This window comes from Erythrolamprus reginae, chromosome 1 (assembly GCF_031021105.1).
Source record: "Erythrolamprus reginae isolate rEryReg1 chromosome 1, rEryReg1.hap1, whole genome shotgun sequence".
In the NCBI taxonomy this organism is placed as follows: Eukaryota; Metazoa; Chordata; class Lepidosauria; order Squamata; family Dipsadidae; genus Erythrolamprus; species Erythrolamprus reginae.
The window spans coordinates 346,543,509-346,565,326 of NC_091950.1; the positions used below are offsets into that span (position 1 = coordinate 346,543,509).

The 21,818-nt window shown below is 46.6% G+C and overlaps 1 protein-coding gene across 1 annotated transcript in view; it reads right to left on the reverse strand.

Moving 5' to 3' along the window:
- The window catches only part of LOC139157422 (zinc finger protein 318-like), a 39,265-nt gene extending 19,929 nt beyond the window's left edge, over window positions 1-19,336 (reverse strand). The window contains exons 1-2 of the mRNA XM_070734173.1: window positions 16,092-19,336; window positions 11,666-11,892 (exon numbers count right to left, since the gene is read on the reverse strand). Coding sequence (XP_070590274.1) covers window positions 11,666-11,892; window positions 16,092-16,505 — 641 coding nt within the window. The 5' untranslated portion in view covers window positions 16,506-19,336. The remainder of the gene's footprint in view (window positions 1-11,665; window positions 11,893-16,091) is intronic.
- Window positions 19,337-21,818: the final 2,482 nt, after the last annotated feature.

Below are 21,818 nucleotides of genomic sequence, written 5' to 3' on the forward strand. Positions count from 1 at the left end.
CCAAGTGCATTATTTTACATTTGGAAACATTAAACTGCAGTTTCCATTGCTTTGACCATTTATCTAGTAAAGCTAAATCATTTACCATATTACAGACACCTCCAGGAATATCAACCCTATTGCACACTTTAGAGTCATCGGCAAATAGGCAAACCTTCCCTACCAAACCTTCCCCTATGTCACTCACAAACATATTAAAAAGAATAGGACCCAGAACAGACCCTTGTGGCACACCGCTTGTAACCTGGCTCTGCTCAGAATACTCGCCATTAACAATAATTCTCTGATGTCTACGCTTCAGCCAGCTGCAAATCTATTGAACTATCCAGGGATTAAGTCCAATCTTCACTAATTTATCTATCAGCTCCTTATGTGGAACCGTATCAAAGGCTTTGCTGAAGTCCAGGTAGGCAATATCCACGGCACCACCTTCATCCAACACCTTTGTGACATAGTCAAAGAAATCAATGAAATTAGTCTGACATGATTTGCCTTCAGTAAAGCCATGCTGATTTGGGTCCAATAAGTTATTGTTTTTTAGGTGCTGATTTATCCTCTTTTTGAGTAGAATCTCCATCATTTTAACTACAACTGATGTCAAGCTAACTGGCCTGTAGTTACCAGCTTCTTTTCTACTGCCCTTCTTGTGGATAGGCACAACACTGGCCATTCTCCAATCCTCAGGAACTTCTCCTGTTAACAAGGATTGGTTAAACAAATCAGTCAGGGGGGTAGTAATGACAGGAGTTCTTTAAGAACTCTGGGGTGGATGCCATCTGGACCCATTGCCTTATTTATCTTTAATCGTTCAAGTTCTTCTAAGACATCGGCTTCTAAAATCACTGGAGCTGAATCCGTACAGCTGGAACCAATGCTATATCCCTCTATAGTATTATTTTGCAAGGGGTGTTTTGAGAAAACTGAACAGAAGTACCTATTGAAATGGTCAGCGATCTCCTTATTCCCATTAATGCATGTATTATTCCCGGTACTAAGCTTCGTGATGCCGCAGTTTTTCTTCTTCTTATCACTAATATATCTGAAGAAGGTTTTATCCCCCTTCTTTACAGATTTGGCAATTTCTTCCTCTTTTGAGGCTTTAGCAGCATATATTATCTGTTTTGCCTCCTTCTGTCTCATTTTATACACCTCCCTATGAGCAATACTTCCAGACTCTTTATACCTCCTATAGGCAGCCTTTTTTTCATTGACTATAGCCCTTACATCATTGCTAAACCATAGCGGTTTCTTCTTCCTTTTACCTTTAGTCATTTGTCTTACATACAGTCCAGTGGCTTTTAAGATGGCCTTTTTTAATACAGTCCACTGGGTGCTCGCTCCTGCCATTTTATCCCTCCCCTTTAATTCATTATCTAAATATTCCCCCATTGCATTAAAATTTGTTTTTCTGAAATCCAATACTTTGGTTGCATTATAGGATTGCTCGCAATGAGTTTTTACATCAAACCACAAACATAGATGGTCACTGCAACCTAAATTTTCTCCCACCTTGACATCTGAAACCCAATTCCCATTCGTAAAAACTAAATCTAGAATATTCTCCCCTCTAGTTGGTGTCTTAACCAGCTGTGCCAGAGCTGCTCCTGTAAAGGCCTCTACTATATTCTTACTTTTGCATCTAAGGGCACTGGGGATATTCCAGTCAACATCAGGCATGTTGAAATCACCCATAACCACAATATCTCCCTTTACTGCCATTTGGGTAATTTCATCCACCATCTTGCTGTCATATTCCTCAGATTGCCCTGGAGGCCTATAGATCGCCCCAATTCTAATGACAGAACCTTCTTTATTTTGCATGCAAATCCAGAGGGTCTCCAGATCTTGACATGTATTTTGAATTAGTGTTGTTTTTAGACTTTCTTTAATATAAATGGCTACTCCACCTCCCCTTCTCTCTATTCTATCCTTCCTATACAGTGTATATCCTGGTATGGATATTTCCCATTCATTAGAATCCTTAAACCATGTCTCAGTTATGGCAACCAGATCCAAATTATCTCTAGATATTATGGCCATTAATTCAGAGCTTGTTGCTCAAGCTTCGAGCATTCGTGCACATTACCCGAAGAACATTATTTTCATTATTAGTTTGCCCCTTATCATCAACAACTACATCTATTTTATTTGCAGCTCCCTTTTCATAAGCTTCCAAAAACTGGTTTATCCTCATTGGTCGGGGACAGAAATGACCCACATCAGTTACATCTCTGTCCCCTTTACCTAGTTTAAATGCCTGTCCAAAAAAGTTCTGAATTCCTCACCGAGTACCTGGGTACCTCTGTATGATGGATGCAAACCATCCCTCTTAAACAACTCCCTATTAGACCACCTACTGACATCATGACTTACATAGCCAAAACCTTCAGCTTTACACCACTGCCTTAACCACACATTAAACTCACTGATACACGTTGTTTTATCCTCTTGGCCACAAACCGGTAACACCTCTGAGAAAGTCACTGAATCAGTTATTTTACCCAGCTCCACACTTAGACACTGAAAATCTCTTTTTACTACATTAACATTTCTCTGGGACAAATCATTTGTGCCAAGATGCACCACCACATCAACGTTATTCCCTTTACTCACAGCCTTGACAATGTTTGTAATCCGCCTCCTGTCCCTGCTGGCAGTGGCCCCTGGGAGACACCTCAGCACCTTCACCACATCCTTACTCTGTCCCAAATCAACACCTCTAACAGTCAAATCACCCACAAGAAAATGTGTCCTCTTTTTATTTCTACTAACTGCACTTGATGGTTTGGTGACATTTGCGACAACTTCCCCTTTGAACATCCCCTCATTCTCTGCCTGAGGGACCTTGCTAATATCTCCAACATCCTTACTATTTAAATTCGCAAGAACATTATAGGAATTGGATACAGAGAGACCAAAATTGCTATGTTTTTGCTCAACTGCACGCAATCTTCCTGAACCGACAGTTGTCCACACAGCCCTCCTCCTCGGGGGGCGCTGTGGAAGTGGAGGCTGGACACATGGCTGCATTACAGCACGTGGCTGAGACAATCTTTCCACTTGTGACTGCAAGCTACAAACTAAGGACTGCAATCTAGAGATCTCGCCATCTAACCTAGATGTCCTTATGCAAAGAGGGCAGTACCCCAAGTTCCACAAGGTACTACGGAAGACAACAGCCAAACAAGTGTTACACTGCACCAAGCCAGTCATCTTAACACTGTATTGAAATACAAGTACTTAGCAAGAAAATCCACAACTCCTATTGCTACCAAACTTTGCTGATTTTGGTTTATAGTTATATGCAGGGCCATCAGGAATTTTCGGGCCCCATACAACCTAAGTGTCTGGCCCCCCCCGCCATTTTAAAACTATTTTAAGTCGCCAAGCCACTCCATCCCCCGGGGATCATTTCCCGCTTCACGCCAAGCGAGGCGGTCCCATAGGCCAGTGTTTCCCAACCTTGGCAACTTGAAGATATTTGGACTTCAACTCCCAGAATTCCCCAGCCAGCAAATGCTGGCTGGGGAATTTTGGGAGTTGAAGTCCAGATATCTTCAAGTTGTCAAGGTTGGGAAGCACTGCCATAGGCTATTTCAGGAACTGGGTTAAGCCGATTGTGTGGACTCGTCCAGGAGAAAGAAAGAAGCGGGAGTGGCGAGGGAAAGAAAGAGCCTCCTGCCATCGGTCAGGCGGAGCGAGGCTTATTTACGGCTCTTTGGCACTTCTCCCTTCTTGGAAGAGGCCTTGTTGACAAAACCATGTGCTTTCTAGTGAGGGGAGAGGGATCCCACACTCGGCAGCCACCGGCGAGGAGCTGGAAAGGACGAGGGGAGAGAAAAAGCAGGGTACCAGCAGTTGGGCGGGTGTCTTGAGGGGGCACTCCCATCTGGAAGGAAGGGAAGAAAGGCGAGGGCAAGCTATGAAGGAAGGAAGGAGGAAGGAAGGAAGGAAGGAAGGGTAAAAGGGGCGATCAAGAGAGGAATGGGTGAATGAATGGACGGAGGGTGGGAAGGAAGGAAGGAAGGAAAGAGGGAAGGGACAGGAACAGAGGAAGGGTGCAAAGGAAGCAAGGAAAGGTGTGAAAGGGGAGAGTAAGAGAGGAAGGAGTGAAAGAAGGGAGTGAGGGAGGAAAGAAGGGAGGAAGGAGAAGGAAAGCAAGAAATGGAGGGAGGGAGGGAAGGAAAGAAAGAAAGAAAGAAAGAAAGAAAGGGGGAAGGGACAGGAACAGAAGAAGGAAGCAAGGAAACTTATGAAAGGGGAGAGTAAGAGAGGAAGGACTGAAGGAAGGGAGGGAAGGAAGAAGATAGGACGGAGAAAGAAAAGAAGAAATAGAGGAAGGGGAGGTAAAAGAGAGAAAGAAAAGAGCAAGCAAGAAAGAAAGAAATAATGAAAGAGAAATAAAAAGAGAGAGGGGGAATGAAAGACATGGAAGGAGGGAAGGAAGGAGAGAAAGAAAGAGGAAGAAAGAAAGCAAGAGAAAGAAAAAAGAATGAAAGAGCAAGTGAAAAAGAGAGAAAGAAAGAAAAAGAAACAAAAGAAAGAAGGAAAGAAGGAAAGAAAGAAGGAAAGAAAGAAAGAGAAAAGAAAGAAAGAGAATGAAAGAGAAATAAAAATAGAGAGGGGGAATGAAAGAAATGGAAGAAGGGAAGGAAGGAGAGAAAGCAAGAGAAAGAAAAAAGAATGAAAGATCAAGAAAGAGAGAAAGAAAGAAAAAGAAATGAAAGAAAGAAGGAAAGAAAGAAAGAAGGAAAGAAAGAAGGAAAGAGAAAAGAAAGAATGAATGAATGAATGAAAGAGAAATAAAAACAGAGAGCGGGAATGAAAGAAATGGAAGGGGGAAGGAAGGAGAGAAAGAAAGAGAAAGAAAGAAAGAAAGAAAGAGAAAGAAAGAAAAAAAGAATGAAAGAGCAAGAAAGAAAGAAAGAAAGAACGAAAAAAAGAAAGGCAACTCCAAAGAAAGGCTCACTGAGCATGAAAAGAGGGTCCGAGATCTCCACTTGCCTCCCCCTCGCGCCTCGCCCTTCCCACCCGGCCGCCCGCGCGCACTTACCTGCTCCCAGCGCCAGCAGCAGGAATTCGAGTGAGTAAGCCCAAAAGAAGCCATTGGCTCCGGGCGGCGTTCACGGCCCCCCCCGAACCCCCGGCCCAGCACCTCCGGAGGCCGAAAGGCGCGGCTCTCTTGCCCTCGCAATCCTCGGGGGGACACAAGGCCGGCGGAGAAGCCGGCCGGGCTCAGCCCTCTTCCGGCTTCCCCAATTCCGCTTCCCCAGCAGCGCGGCTTGGCTTACGGAGGGCCCTGCCATCGGGGCTCCCTACCTGTTTGCCGGCCTCCCTGCCTTCTTTCCTCGCGGGGGTGGGAAGAAGGTGCGGGCCGCGATCAGAGAAGCTCAGCAAAGGCAGAGTTCGTCGCAATCGGGTTTGGAGAGTTTTGGCGGGCGCGGCCCCCCCCCATTTTTCAATTTGGCCAGGCCTGTGACACCACTCCCAGTAGTACCGCCCTATCGGCGGCCCTGGTTATATGATTTGCGCGCCCAGTCTAATCCTGCCCCAGCCTAATCTGATTGAACACAAACTGCCAATAAAATTGTCTCTTATAGCCCCTCCTCCTTGAATTCAAACAATACAAATGTAAAAAGCACTACCTTCCTCTCTCCTTCTCTGTGATCTGAAAGTGCAACTTAAAATGGCTTTTTCCTGCTTTTTATCCTTCCCAGTCTAATCCTGCCCCAGCCTAATCTGATTGAACACAAACTGCCAATAAAATTGTCTCTTATAGCCCCTCCTCCTTGAATTCAAACAATACAAATGTAAAAAGCACTACTTTCCTCTCTCCTTCTCTGTGATCTGAAAGTGATTCTTTTAAAATAAAGAGAGCCAGACGGAGGAAAATCCCAGCAAGGGGCTACGAACTCGATCCCAGGCAAAACGGAGGGGAGGGAAGGAGGCGGCAGCCGCACAGCCGGTTTTTTAGGGGTGGGAGGAAAGGAGCACGCTAGAGATCATGGCCATGAAGGAGAAAATGGACTGAGAAATCCTGGCTTTCCCCCCCTCCCCCCGTGGAGGACCGGGCGAAAAAACCCAAAACCCATCACATTTGAAAAACACCCATAATGAGCCCTTGCGTGTCCAAACCCAGCCATTCTTCTCATCGCCCGAACCGAAAACGATGGTTTTTTCCATCAAACAGCAGAATTGACAACTTCATTAATGTAATTTAAGCCTGCTTTGTGTCCTTGGCATTACACCATTTTCTAATCTATTTCAAGACCTGAAAACAGACGTGAGAGCTAAACGGGAGGACAGTGTTGGAGATTTAAGATCTGAGGGGGAGGAAAGATGGCGAACGGCATTTATGAGAGCTGAGGAGAGTGAGACTGGAGTTTCCAGAAACACCAGCTGTGAGAGAAGCTGTGAGAGAGTGAGAGCGAACGGGAGGTGGCAAATGTGTAAAACTAACAGTAATTAACAGCACGTTCGAATTAGATCTGAACAGAGAGAGCGACCGGAGTTTAAATCCCATGGCCATGTGAAGTGTTTTTTGCTACAGAGAACAATCAGAGTAGCAGCAACTGGCAGAAATTACTCTGGGAGCCTGGAGATGTTGAACATTCTGTGGATGCCGTGGAATTTTTCTGGGCGTTGGGAACAGCATGACTCTCATCAGAGAAGTGGCCAGAATGCTTGGAGATCTTGTTGCGACCGCTATAACACCGAGAAGCAGATTTGTCTGCACCTTGGCTCCTTGGACTTAAAGCCAGCTTGTCATTTCTCATACCAAGGAGAGAGACCAAGTGAGTGAGCCCTTCCACTATTCTCTAACTATTGCTCTCCTTTTGTCCGCGGAACCCCGATTACTGCAGAGACCTTTCTATGTGGACTACCTTGTCTGGATGATGTTGTTTACATTTATTGCCACCGGCACTTTAACTGGTGAGGGAGGACTTCTAGAAGTTTCCATAGATTCTATCACAAGAAGATCTGGGATAGAGAGCCTTACCCATGCCTCATTAGAACTTATTCATAACATCCATGACCCCCCCTCCTCCTCTATGGACTCCTATAAGGGTGGACTCTCTCTTCCTTACACCACCGGAAGAATCTATTGTCCCCTTGCATGTGAACTGGCGATTCAGTTGTTCTTATGGACATTGCTACTGGGCTGACCCAAATTGAACTGATGCATTTGCACTTATTAATTAGCTTGTTAACATAATGTATTCGATCCTATCTATATTTTTGTATTTTATAGTTTATTATCATATTTACATTTAGTATTTACATCTTATATTTACTCTATTTTAAGGAATTAAGGGTTTTTGATATTGCTAGTACTAAATATTAAGGGTTGTTATTAATTTTTCTATAACTAACTTTTAACTAATTTATGGGGGGAGGTTTAATGAAGGATGATTTGAGTGGGTGGTGTAATTCTTATGATATGAATGAGTGGGCTGGGTGGGATGATATGTATGGGAATAATAGAGATAGTATGAATGTGGAACTTAGCCTACCTGACGGTAGAGAGACAGGAGGGATGGGGATATCTATCTCCAGGGTGACAGAGGGCCAGAACATTCCGGTTGTGCTGGGGAGAGTAAGATATGGCGGGAGTCACGGGGCGAGCGGTTCTGGAGGAAAAAGAGATCGCTGCCTAAAAGCGATCCCTTGTTCCGGCCCCGTGAGCTCAACCCAGGGTCCTGGTTACGAGTGCAATCTGGGCCCTGGGCTCAAGTTGCTGCTGCTCAATGCCAGATCGGTCGTAAATAAAGCTCTCCTCATCCGGGATCTGATCCTGGATGAGGATGCCGATCTGGCATGTGTGACTGAAACCTGGCTGGGCCCAGAGGGAGGAGTCCCCCTCTCAGAAATACACCCACCCGGGTTTCAGATATGGCATCAGCCTCGACTCCAGGGAAGGTGGGGAGGAGTAGCTATTGTAGCCAGGGAAGACCTTCGCCTGGGTAGACTCGCTGCCCCTGAGATTGCGGGTTGTGAGTCGCTCCTTGTGAAGTTGGACTTAGGGGTTCAGGTGGGTTTGTTACTCAAGTACCTGCCTCCCAGCTGCATGTCAACAGCCCTGCCTGTGCTGCTCGAGGAGGTGGCCGGGTTGGCGGTGGAGTTCCCCAGACTAATCGTCCTGGGGGACTTCAACCTGCCGTCACTCGGCGGTTCCTCTCGACTGGCACAGGAGTTCATGGCCACCATAATGGCCATGGACCTGACTCAAGTAGTTCAGGGTCTGACTCATGAGGGGGGGCACACACCCGATATGGTATTTCTCTCAGGGCAATTGAGTAATGGTCTGAGACTAAGGGGCTTAGAAGCATTGCCTTTGTCATGGTCAGACCATTTTCTACTGTGGCTTGATTTCCTGGCTCCAATCCTCCCCCGCAGGGAGGCGAAACTGATTAGGAGGTTCCTCCCCAGATGCCTGATGGACCCCGAGGGCTTTCAGAGGGCGCTTGGGGTTTTACCAGATTCACTCATCCACAGCTCAGCAGAGACTCTCACTGAGGCCTGGAACAAGGCGGCAGCAGAGGCTTTTGACCAAATTGCGCCATTGCGACCTCTCTGTGGTACTAGACCCTGTAGAGCTCCATGGTTCAACGAGGAGCTCCGGGAGTTGAAACGCCAGAAGAGGCATCTAGAGAAACGATGGAGGAAGAGTAAGTCTGAATCCGATCGAACACTTGTAAGAGCTTTTATTAAGACCTTCAAAGTGGTGCTCAAGGCGGCAAGATGCACGTACCATGCCGCCTTGATTGCATCGGCGGAATCCCTCCTGGCCGCTCTGTTTAGGGTGATCCACTCCCTTCTAAATCAGGCGGGACTTGAGGAGCCCTTGCAGGGTAGTGCCGAGGAATTTAACTTGTTTTTCGCTGATAAAGTCGCTCGGATCCAGGCAGACCTCGACTCCAATTGTATAGCAGTATCGGCTGACAACGAGTCAGTCGAGGTGACTGGGGCTAAACGTTTTTGTCCATCTGTCTGGGAGAAGTTTGACTTGGTGACACCTGATGAAGTGGACAAGGCCATTGGAGCTGTGAGTTCCACCACCTGTCTACTGGATCCGTGTCCCTCTTGGTTGGTTTCGGCCAGTCGAGAGGTGACACAGAGCTGGGTCCAGGAGATTGTCAATGCCTCCTTGGGGAAGGGGTCCTTTCTGGCTCCTTATAAGGAGGCACTTGTGCACCCACTCCTCAAGAAGCCTTCCCTGGACCCAGCCGTGCTTAATAACTACCGTCCAGTCTCCAACCTTCCCTTTATGGGAAAGGTTGTTGAGAAGGAGGTGGCGCTCCAACTCCAGCGGTCCTTGGAAGAAGCCGATTATCTAGGTCCTCAGCAGTCTGGATTCAGGCCCGGCTACAGCACGGAAACTGCTTTGGTCGCATTGATGGATGATCTCTGTTGGGCCCGGGACAGGGGCTTGGCCTCTTGTCCTGGTGCTTCTTGACCTCTCAGTGGCTTTCGATACCATCGACCATGGTATCCTTCTGCACCGGCTGGAGGGGTTGGGAGTTGAAGGCACTGTTCTCCAGTGGTTCTCCTCCTACCTCTCCGGTCGATCGCAGTCGGTGTTAGTGGGGGGTCAGAGGTCGACCTCCAGGTTGCTCCCTTGTGGGATACCTCAGGGGTCGGTCCTCTCCCCCCTGCTTTTTTAATATCGACATGAAACCGCTGGGTGAGTTCATCTAAGGGCATGGGGTGAGGTACCCAGTTATACATCTCTACCCCAGGTCCAGTCAACGAAGCAGTGGAAGTGATGTGCCGGTGCCTGGAGGATGTTGGGGCCTGGATGGGTGTCAACAAACTCAAACTCAACCCAGACAATAGGGAGTGGCTGTGGGTCCTGCCTCCCAAGGACAATCCCATCTGTCCGTCCATTAGCCTGGGGGTGGAACTATTGACCCCCTCAGAGAGGGTTCGCAACTTGGGCGTTCTCCTCAATCCACAGCTGACATTGGAACATCATCTTTCAGCTGTGGTGAGGTGGGCGTTTGCCCAGGTCCACGTGGTGCACCAGTTGCGGCCCTACCTAGACCAGGAGTCACTGCTCAGTCATTCATGCCCTCATCACCTCGAGGTTCGATTACTGCTACGCTCTCCACATGGGGCTACCCTTGAAAAGTGTTCGGAAACTTCAGATCGTGCAGAATGCGGCCGCGAGAGCCATCGTGGGGCTCCCTAGATTCGCCCATGTTTCTGCAACACTCTGTGGCCTGCACTGGCTGCCGATCGGTTTCCGGTCACAATTCAAAGTGTTGGTAATGACCTTTAAAGCCCTACATGGCATTGGACCAGAATACTCCCGGAACCGCCTTCTACCGCACGAATCCCAGCGGCCGATAAGGTCCCACAGAGTTGGCCTTCTCCGGGTCCCGTCGACCAAACAATGTCGTTTGGCAAGCCCCAGGGGAAGAGCCTTCACTGTGGCGGCTCCAGGCCTGTGTAATCAACTCCCCCCAGAGATTAGAACGGCCCCCACCCTCCTTGTCTTTCGCAAATTACTCAAGACGCACCTTTATAGCCAGGCATGGGGGAACTGAGACATCCTCCCCCAGGCTTTTATATTTTATGTTTGGTATGTATGTGTTATATGGTTTTAAATTGTTGGGATTTTAGATATGTTTTATTTTAATATTATATTTGCCTCACTGTTATATTGTTTTTGTATTACTGTTGTGAGCCGCCCGAGTCTTCGGAGAGGGGCGGCATACAAATCTAATAAATAATAATAATAATAGTCCATCACCTCACCCCTCCCCACCTGCCACACCATTTGATAAAGGGAACGGGTGGTTAAGCGAGGGGCAGGAAGCCCTGCCATGCCTGGCAAGGTAGGGAGAAGAGACGGTAAGAGGCTCCCCTTGTGCCCCAATGAAAGGCAACAACAACATTTCTGGCACTGGAAGACAACTGATAGCACACACTAAGGTATTCATTCATCCCTCTCTGTTTCACCCTCGCCGGCCAATGAGCACTGGCACCACCCAGGAGAAGAATGTGAGAAATGGGCTCTCTTGCAGTGCCTCCTCTCCCTCTTTTCCTCCCAGGCAACAGTGTGTCCAACTCACAGAATCTGGCCTGCTTATCTCAGCCAGCAACGACTCTGACCTGATCCTGGCCAGCAAGGTTGCAGACACGAAACAGCCAGGCTGATTCCGCTTCATGGCTGCGTAAACAGAGCCCGAACCAGCCACTGCTCGGTGCTCTCCGTGCCACCACATACCACAGAATGTTTGCCTTTGTCATTTAATTCATATACAGAAAAGGGATAAATCTACCTTTAATGAAAATCCAAATACTGATATTATACCAAAAATGTTTTTTTCTTTTGGACTTTGTCAAACAACTGATTATAATACTACACATGTATTCTTTTATTAAATTATTTTTAAATATATTTAAGTTTATTGACATACTGCATTACAGTATTATTAACATAGCTATTTTTGTTATGGTACATGAATGAGCTATTATTCATTTTGGAATTATGAAATATTCATTCTGGAATTATGAGAAACTACACTACTCTCTCTCTCAATATTGCTTGGCCAATGTTATTTTTCATTACGTCTTATAAGACTGTGGTGTTTTATATCAAGCATGGAAAAGCATGAACAAACATAACCGTAAGAAGTAAGTCTTGAAAGAAACCTACCTATCCATATCACTCAGGTTATCATCCGGTGAGCCCAGTCTATCACATTTCTTTCTCTCAGGTGTATCAATACCATAACGATCACTGCCAACATTAATCCCCAAATTCTGTTCCACTGAAGATTCAGAGTGTAGACTTCTAGAATGCCAACCTGGAGAACCTGAGTTCCGACCTGGGAAATGTGCACGCCGTTCGGGGGAAGAGGTGCATTGACTCGGGGAATATCTCTGTAATTGGAGAAAATTGAGATTCCATCACATAGGCTATGTTATTTTAAAAAAATCAAAATACAACCAAAGGTTTTATATTGGAGTACTTAACATTACAGTGGTCCCTCGACTTGCGCGTTCTCGATTAGCGCGAAACGCTGCAACGCGGTTTTTCAAAAAATATTATTTTAAAAAATAAAATATTAAAAAATAATTTTTTTTTTATTCTGTTCCCTGAATGGAGACCGCCGGCCGCTCAATCGGGCCGGCAGGGAACAGAATGGAGCCTTCCGCGGCGGGGCTGGTAAGGGGGGGAGCCGAGGGGGGAGCCGAGCCCAGCCCCGTGGCATTCGCTTTCCTCCCGCCGACTGATCGTGGGCTCCTTCGCAACCTCGGAGAGCTTCCTGGTTTTCGTGAGCTTTCATGCCCCGGAAGCTCTCCGAGGTTGCGAAGGAGCCCACAATCAGTCTCGGCTGCGGGTGGGAGGAAGGCGAATCCCCCGTGGGCTCCGTTACATCTTCCGCTGCCAGCCAGGCCATGCTGGCGGCAGCGGAACAATCGCTGGCTGTCAACTTTTCTTTTTAAAACTGGGCAGGAGCTGACTTGCCTCCCCAGTGCTAAAAAGAAAAGTTGACAGCCAGCGCTACGACTGACGGAATGCTGAGCCTCCCGGTGGAAGGCTGCCGCTTGGCCGGGGAGGCTCGGCCGAAAGGGGCTGGAGCGGCAGAGCCGAGCACGCCTTCCGCCCGGGAAGTCCTGCCCCTTCATCCCCACCCCTCGCCCCTGTGGTCGGCGGGGTTGAAAGGGCAGGACTCCCTGGGTGGAAGGCGTGCTCGGCTCTGCCGCTCCAGCCGCTTTCGGCCGAGCCTCCCCGGCCAAGCAGCCAGGGAAGCCGAGCCAGGCGTGGTGGCGGCAGCGCTGCTTCTCCGGTCGCCCGGTCATCTCCTGCCTCCTGCGCCGATGTTCCCCGCTGCGACGGAAGGCAGTCGCTTGGCTAGGGAGGCTCGGCCGAAAGCGGCTGGAGCGGCAGAGCCGAGCACGCCTTCCACCCAGGGAGTCCTGCCCTTTCATCCCCGCCGACCACAGGGGCGAGGGGTGGGGATGAAGGGGCAGGACTTCCCGGGCGGAAGGCGTGCTCGGCTCTGCCGCTCCAGCCGCTTTCGGCCGAGCCTCCCTAGCCAAGCGACTGCCTTCCGTCGCAGCGGGGAACATCGGCGCAGGAGGCAGGAGAGGACCGGGCGACCGGAGAAGCAGCGCTGCCGCCGCCACGCCTGGCTCGACTTCCCTGGCTGCTTGGCCGGGGAGGCTCGGCCGAAAGGGGCTGGAGCGGCAGAGCCGAGCATGCCTTCCGCCCGGGAAGTCCTGCCCCTTCATCCCCACCCCTCGCCCCTGTGGCCGGCTCATCCAGGGGGGTGTGTGTGGACTGGCAAGCGGCAAGCGGGAAGACCAAGGGAAGGTTCCTTCAGCCGCCCAACACCTGATCCGCTCCGCAGCGCGGCAGCAGCGAGGAGCCGAAGATGGGGTTTCCCCTTTGCCTTTACCCCATCTTCGGCTCCTCGCTGCTTCCGCGCTGCGGAGCAGATCAGCTGTTGGGCGGCTGAAGGAATCTTCCCTTGGTCTTCCCCGCCGCCCACACGCAAACTCCACCATCTGCGCATGTGCGGCCATGAAAAAAATGGCGCACATGCGCAGATGGTGGTTTTACTTCCGCATCCAATATAACGCGGAAATCGGTTAGCGCGGGAGGTCTTGGAACGTAACCCCCGCGCTAACCGAGAGATCACTGTATTGTGATTCAATATAGGACCAACTTATCTATATCTACACAAACACACACACAACTACATAATTTTAGAAATAACCCCATTTAAAAAGCAGTATACACACCAAGCTTACATTATCTATGGAATAAATGCACATGTTTTCCTCAACAGTCATTAGATCAACTGTTGAAAGTCAAGGACTACCTGTATCTTCACGTGCTATAAGCCATTTATAAAGATTAAGGCATTCTAGGCAGTTTTCAATACTCTCATTCTTGAGCAACCATTTCAATTGGCAATGATTAACTATATTTTAGTTACATTATACTGATTTGTAGGTGGTGTTGAGTTTTCAAGTACAGTACTATGTTTTTAAGTACCCAAAATTACGGTAAGTGAATGGACAATAAGGAGCAGGCAAATAAAATAGAAATATATTTTTTTAAAAATAATTGTAACCCATTTTGTATTTGTAGCAGTGATATGAGACAGAAAATTTCCTTATGAAAACAATCTCTAATGAATATAACTGTAAATATAATGTGTTAATATCCAAAGTTCAAACTGAGATAAGTATTATTTTGCTTAATCTAAACCAGTGATGGAGAACCTATGGCACGGGTGCTACAGGTGGCACGCAGAACCATATCTGCTAGCAAGCGAGCCGTTGCCCTAGCTCAGCTCCAACGTGCATGTGTGTGCTGGCCAGATGATTTTTGGCTTGTACAGAGGCTCTAGAAGGGCATTTTTGGTATCCAGAGCGTCTCCGGGGGAATGGGGGAAAGCCTTTTTACCCTCCCCTGGCTTCAGGGAAGCCTTTGGAGCCTGAAGAGGGCAAAACACAAGCCTCCTGGGCCCACCAGAAGGGCCTCCAGAGGGTTTCCGATGGGTGGGGAAAGCTGTTTTCGCCCTCCCCAGGCATTGAATTATGGGGTGTGGGCACTCGTGCATGCCCAATAACACACGCATATGCTCTTTCGGCACCCGAGGAAAAAAAGGTTCGCCACCACTGATCAAAACTCATTCTTTACCTTTCTGTTCTCAACACATTAATCCAGACAATATAGGATATTATGTGATATATATTAATTAAACATACATAACATACATTCCCAGCCACAATATTTAAAAGCATCCTGAAGATAGTGAAGAGCTAAAAATTATTTGTAACCATAATTAAAATCCTGATCCTACATCAATCTGCCAACACCCTTTCAAAACATCGGTCATTACATCTGCTGGTGGCAAAGGTTAAAAGTGCATGGTGTAAAAAGCATTTTCTTCTTTGAGGACATATTTCGTTCTAGTTTCAATGGAGTTTTAACATTTTGATAGGGAGTATAATTTATTTCTACCTACCTACCTACCCACCCATCAATCCATCCATCATCTCACCTTTGTCGTCAGGCATGGGGGAATTGAAACATCTCCCCCTGGGCATGTTTAATTTATATATGGTATGCGTGTGTGTGTGTCTGTTAGTATATGGGGTCTTTTAAATCTTTAAACATTTTAAAAACTGTTGGATTATTTATGATTTGTTGTTACATGTTGTGAGCCGCCCCGAGTCTTCGGAGAGGGGCGGCATACAAATCGAATAAATAATAATAATAATAATAATAATAATCACACTGTTGAAGACTCCAGGTGGTGACTACATCATACATTTTGTAATTCTGGAATATCCTTAACATACAGGAATTGTACACAGTAGTCCCCACATATTGGTAATCCTCACTTATGACCACAATTGAACGCAAAATTTCCATTAGGCAGTCCTTAAGTTCTTTTCCCATTTAATGACTTTTTTCCAGATTTATTAAACGAATCGCTTAAGTTAAGTGACTTATGCTCTCCCTAAGTGCATCTGTCTACCCCATTGACTTTGCTAGTCAGAAGCTGACTGAGGTTACAAATGGTAAATATATGACACCAGGAGACAAGTATCAACATAAATGCATGCTGATTGTCAAGAACCAGAATTTGGGGATGCTGCAAAGGTCATAAGTGTGAAAAGTGGTCATAAAGTCAAATTTTTCAGAGCTGTTGTACTTTCCAGTTGAAATTATCTGCATAATGGCATTGTGGTATCTATAGTTCTAGGTCAATGATATGGGGTTGGATATTTTTAAACAAAAAGTTACTTAGTGCCTCGTTTTTATGAAGAAAATACATATCTATCCTTTCGAATAGATAGATGCCATCTATAAATACAGAATTAGGCAAACTGGGCCGGAGGGAAGCGGGTTTCCTGGGTACATCTAGGAAAGCGAGGATGCTCCCTGAGGGCGAACGCTTGAGGATCCTTGAAAGCCAACCGGTAAAGGAACCGTTACCACACGACCCCGGGAGCCCTTGGGGAGGGGAGACGCGGGGCGCCCGTGCCGAGGCCGCTCTACGGACAATACGGACCCCTCGGACTTCTCCAACTCCCCCCCCCACCGGAGAGCGTACCCCGCTGCTGAGACGAGGGGAGGGCGCACGACGCGGAGGCGACAGCCGGGCCACGAGTGGTGGTGGTGGTGGTGGGGAGGGCGAGCGACGCGGAGGCGGTGACAGCCGGACGACGAGCGGTGGCGGCCCCGTGCAGACGGAGAACGGGAGCGGCGCGGGCTCCGGCCACGACTTCACTCGGTGATCGGGAGGGTAGAAGCCCCGGACCGGCCAGCTCGGGAGCCTGAAGTGATGGTCTCCTTGGGGCGGCGGGAAGAGATCATGCTCGTGCGGCCGAAAACCGGGACGATACATCCTGCAGAGACTGTGGTAGCGGCGGCAGCGGAGGCAGCATGAAATGGCTCTTCTCTCTCGTTCGCCCGTTTCCCCCTCTTCTCTCGCTGCACACCCTTCGCGCCGAATGCGCTTGCGCATCAGGCGGCAACGTCCCGGAAGTTTTCTGCGCGCATCTTTTCAAGATGGCGGGGAAAACAAAGGATGCGAAGGTGTCGCGAGATCTGCCACCCAAGCACGACGCGGGTTAGAAAAGGGAGGGAGTTTGGCGCTCAACTGGCTTGCGCAATGTGGCCCCTTTAAAAGGCTCCAACGGGTGGATTCAAGTGGTATTTTCCTTCCACGAAAACCGTATCGTTCTTGTAAGACAATTCTTTCTTCGTTCCCGGCTGGGGGTGGGGTGAACCCTCTGCAAATGTGATAGATATAATCTCGACAGGCCACCAGCAGGAAAGCGGTTTATTGAAGGAAGGCAGAGAGTGACTGGTTCAGCTCAAGCGTTCCTGGCAAGCGAGGAAGCAACTTCCCACTGCAAACTTTGATACCCTTTCCTTTTGGGTCTAATTCCCGTGGCTTTTGTGTGGTAGTTAATAGTCCCCATCCTGCTTTGTATTTGGGGTTTTTTCCCATCCATATCCGATCTCAGAGAGAGCGGGGAAAGGTAAATCTTAGCATGTTTGAATCTGCTGGGGAGAGGTGTGGAAATACAACACAAAGAGACAAAAATTTAAAAAGGGAAAAGGAAACAGAAAAAAATAGGGGGAAAACCCCTCTATTTCTTATTCTAATTTCTTTGGCAGTTTCTACTCTCCCTATGGCATAGATGGCGAACCTTTTTTTCCTCAGGTGCCAAAAATGCGGGACGTGCGCTATCACACATGCACGCATGCCAACACCCATAATTCAATGCCCGGGAGGGTGAAAACAGCTTCCCCCGCCCCCTGGAGGCCGGAAACAGCCTGTTTGCCAACTTCTGGTGAGCCTAGTAGGCTCATGTCTTGCCCTCCCCAGACTCCAAAGGCTTCCCTGGAGCCGGAAATTACCACCTGCTCTTCCGCTAGGTTAGAGTAATTATCACTGGTAGAAAATATTTGTAGCTCAGGGTTGAACTGTGGCATCCTTAGTGCTCTCTGAGCTTGGTGGTTTTCTTGAACACTTCATTACTAAATTAGATAGTATCTTCAGTGATAGTAGTAGTACGGAGTTGCCAACTCTGTGGGACCTAACCTGCCGCTGGGATACATGAGGCGGAAGGTGGTCCCGTAAGTAATCTGGTCCTAAGCCATGTAAGGCTTTATAGGTCATAACCAACACTTTGAATTGCATTTGTGCAGTGCCCCACCCCCACATTTTTGGGTACTTGGGACCACTTTCATGGAGAATGGTTTTTCATGGACTGGAGGAGTTGTGATTTTGTATTCTGCCTACATCCTGAAGATCAGACTTCAGGTTTGTTTGTTTGTTTGTTGGCAGAGATCTTGCAGGTCATCTTGTACAACCCCCTGCTCAAGTAAGAGTCCCTATATCATTTCAGATATATAACAAATAACTCCCATTGAAAGTCACAAGTTTTGGAGTGCTCACAACCTCCACAGGCAAGCTGTTCCACTGGTTGATTGCTCTTACCATCAGAAAGTTTCTCCTTTCCAGGTTGAATCTCTCCATCTATTGTTTCTTGTCTGACCTCCTTCTCTCTATGGCAACCTCTTAGGATTGCTTGTTTTTGCAGCCCAGATTCTGGCATGCCATAGACCGGTGCTGGTCCATGGACAGGGCATTGGGGATCCCTGTTCTATTGCCTTGCTCTGGATGCTAGTCAAATGTTCTGGCTGAACAGTCAGGGTTAACTGAAACCCTCCAATCGATAATTTCCCCTACTTCTGAGAAATGCTGGGAAAGATTGAGGGCAGAAGAAGAAGGGGACGACAGAGTGTAGTGGCTGCATGGAGTCACTGAAGCAGTAGGCATGAGCTTCAATGGACTCCAGAGGATGGTAGAGAACAGAAGGTCTAGAGGAACGTCATCCATGGAGTTGCAATGGATTTGACACGACTTCGCAACTAACAACAATGCTGGGAAAGGAAGAATTCTGACCACACATAATTTCCAGTGATACACCCACCCCTTTCTTATATTTGGCACATTCCTGTTCGGGGTATCCAGAAGTGAATTGATGAAGAACAATAACAACACTAGTATACCTATAACCCTATCACTTGGCTAGATTGCTAGAAGACAAAGAAAATAATAATAATCTGTGAACATGGTTAAAAAAGGAGAAGAGTCTAATGGTTCACTGTATCTTTTCTGACTAGCTATCATTTCCTCTAATCAATTAAATTCTGATTGCAGGTGCAGATAGGAATTAATGAACTCTACTTCATTTATCAAAAGGAAATTATATAGAACCAGTTTGGTATAGTTGTTAGGGCCTGTTATAGTACAGCAGCAACCTACAGAGCTGGCAGTAGAGTCAGAAAGCAAGGAGGCTGAGGAGGAACATGGGCCAGGCCTGGAGTCTGGAGAAGGCTGTTGGAGCCAGAGATGGGCCCGGGCCATTTGGGAGTTCTGTGCTGACTGCAGAGGCTGACATGACCGAAGCAGAGGAACAAGGAGTGTATTCCCAATGCGCGCATGCACAGAACTGCCAGAAGACAAGAACAGTAACGGAAGGAAAGGACCATTTGGGAGTAAGACTTTGAGATGATTGTCCCCTCCCATTGGACATAAAAGAGATGTGCTTATTGCAGGAAGCAACTTGGTTCAATTCTGGTCGGAGTAACAGCTCCATTCTGACTTTTCTGTTTGACCTTGCAAAAAGCTCCTTGCAAATTAACTTTTTCGCAGTGTGTCAAAAGAGAGAAAGGTTGGTGCTTATCAGCCTTCTGAAAGATTGCCAGACTATTTAACATTGTTTGGGACTTATTACGGCTGTGGATGAACAGAATTCACAGCCATTAAAATAAAAATGTTTTTGGGACTCTGTTTAGTGTTTTATGATTTATCAGGAAGTTGCAGGCTGCCTTCAGTATAGGCACAAGCTGTTCAAGACCTCAGCAACCATTCAGCTTTGCCCATCTATAGCGAGTTGCAGGTTAAAAAATGACAGCAATAAGGGAAGGAGAAGAACAATACTCGGATATGAATGAATGAGAAATACAATATTCAGTCTTTAGCAGTAGCCAAGTCCATCCTCCCAGATCAGTTTAAAAGGACATAGAAATTTTAATAAACTGATCAGTACATTCTCATATAAGATTTATAATCCTTATTTATTTTTATTTATAAATTGGTCTTATGCAATTTATATAATATATTTTGTCTCCTAATATAGCAGATCAACTGTTCAGAAGCAGCCATAAGCTATTAAAAATATGATCATTAAGATATAATAGCACAGAGTCGCTGGGAGTTGGTGGAATATACACTTATTAAATACTTAAAATGCAAAAAATAAAAGTATTTGTTTTAAAAAATTAACTAGCCAATTTCAACAAGTATTGGTATAAATTAGGAGTGTGGATTGCAAGTCTAGGGATGATAGGTAACAACAGGCTGATGTTTGAGACCCAGCTCCAGCCACCCCAGCAGTTCAAAGGGGGGGTGAACAAAAGGAATCCCCCACCCCCACCCCGGCTGGGTATGTAAGGTCACTGTCTGATCCTTTCACCACGGACGTTCCTCAGTGCTTTTGATCCGGAAGTATAACTAAATTGCTTTCATAACCCTAAATTTGTACTACTTTCCCATTAGTTAACTTGTTTCTAATTTTAAGATTATATTATGTTATATTATCCACATACAGTTTCTACCAAAATTCAGGAACATAATTTTACATTATACAAAAATCAGTTTTCCTGGCAAATGAGAAATGGTTTTATGTAAGAGCCTGCAGTCCACAAATTACTTTTCCAAGCTTTAATTTTTTAATTTAAATGTATATTAAATTTGCCCCTACAAGTACTAATTTGTACGCAACATTGTTAGTCAAAGCATTCACAATTAAATACTAGGATAAGCCCCATTGGCGCAATGGCTAGAAGGAATTACTGCAGGCTGCCTGCAATTTGACAGTTCGAATCACCAGGCTCAAGGTTGACTCAGCCTTCCATCCTTCCCAGGTGGGTAAAATGAGGCCCAGATTGTTGGACACAATATGCTGATTAGATAAACTGCTTAGAAAACGGTAAAAGCACTATGAAGCGGTAAATAAGTCTAAATGCTATCGCTATTGCTCTCATGTTGGTACAAAAAGTACATCATTCCAAACATCAGAGGCTACTCTACTGGAAAATAATTATGACAGAATCAGGAGCAAAAAACATTCATAGAGAAAAAAATGTACAATAACACACCTAACATTTCCTATTCAGTGGAAAGTTGTTCAAGAAATTCACTATTATAAGGATGCCATAAGATTGGCTGTAACATGAGCTGAACCTATATGGGTTAGCTTATCCATTACCACCACCAGAAGTATAAATTAAGTCATATACAGCCAGCTGCAGCATAAGAAGCATTGGCTTGAACAATAAAGAGCTGACCGCACAAAACTCTTTCCAAAAACATTTATCAAGGAATAGCAATAGCAAAAGCATTTAGACTTACATACCGCTTCGTAATGCTTTTACAACCCTCTCTAAGTGGTTTACAGAATCAGCACAATTGCCCCCAACAATCTGGGTCCTCATTCTACCCACCTCAGAAGGGTGGAAGGCCATGTGCAACCTTGTATTTTTATTTGCACCAGTCAATTCTCAATCAAATCGTAATGATGGCTGCCTCCCTTGTCAAATCCTGTTTCCTAAAACCCATGCTAGGATTTCCTAGAGATGGTGTGTGTATATATGTGTTTCTATTTATTTAACATCCCAAATTTCTTCTTGCCTCAGTCACCTCAGACCTTAAGAGCCCAAACAAAACATAGCAACAAAAAGAAATCTGGAAGTTGCGTTTTATAAAGCTTTTATAAGATCTGTGTTTTAAGGTTTAAGGAAAGAAATCCAACATTTGAATTCTGGCTCAGCTTTTTCTTCCTTATGAAGCGGGTGGCATGAAGGGAAACGGTTCAAATTCAGTCCACCGATCCATGAAAACGGAAATCGCGTCGGCGTGTGAATGAGAAGTGTCTTGTAGCTGGCATACACGGGTGGCTTCAACTACTTCTTACCTTTGTGGAAGTTTTGCTGATAGGTGGCTCAAAAGTTCTCAACCCCTCCTTTAACAGCTGGCCCTTTGCTTCGGGGCACAGCAGCAACATTTGTAACGTGCAGAAGCCTTTGTGCTCAAGACAGTTTTTTAGCAGAACGTCTCCCATATGAACGACCTTGGCTGATTCCAGAAAGATATACAGTATAGGGGAAGACAACGGAGCTGACAGTTACTGAAGGGGAAGCCTTGATCCTTGATCTTCATAGGCTACAGTTTGCTATCGTTTTCTTTCTATATATTGTT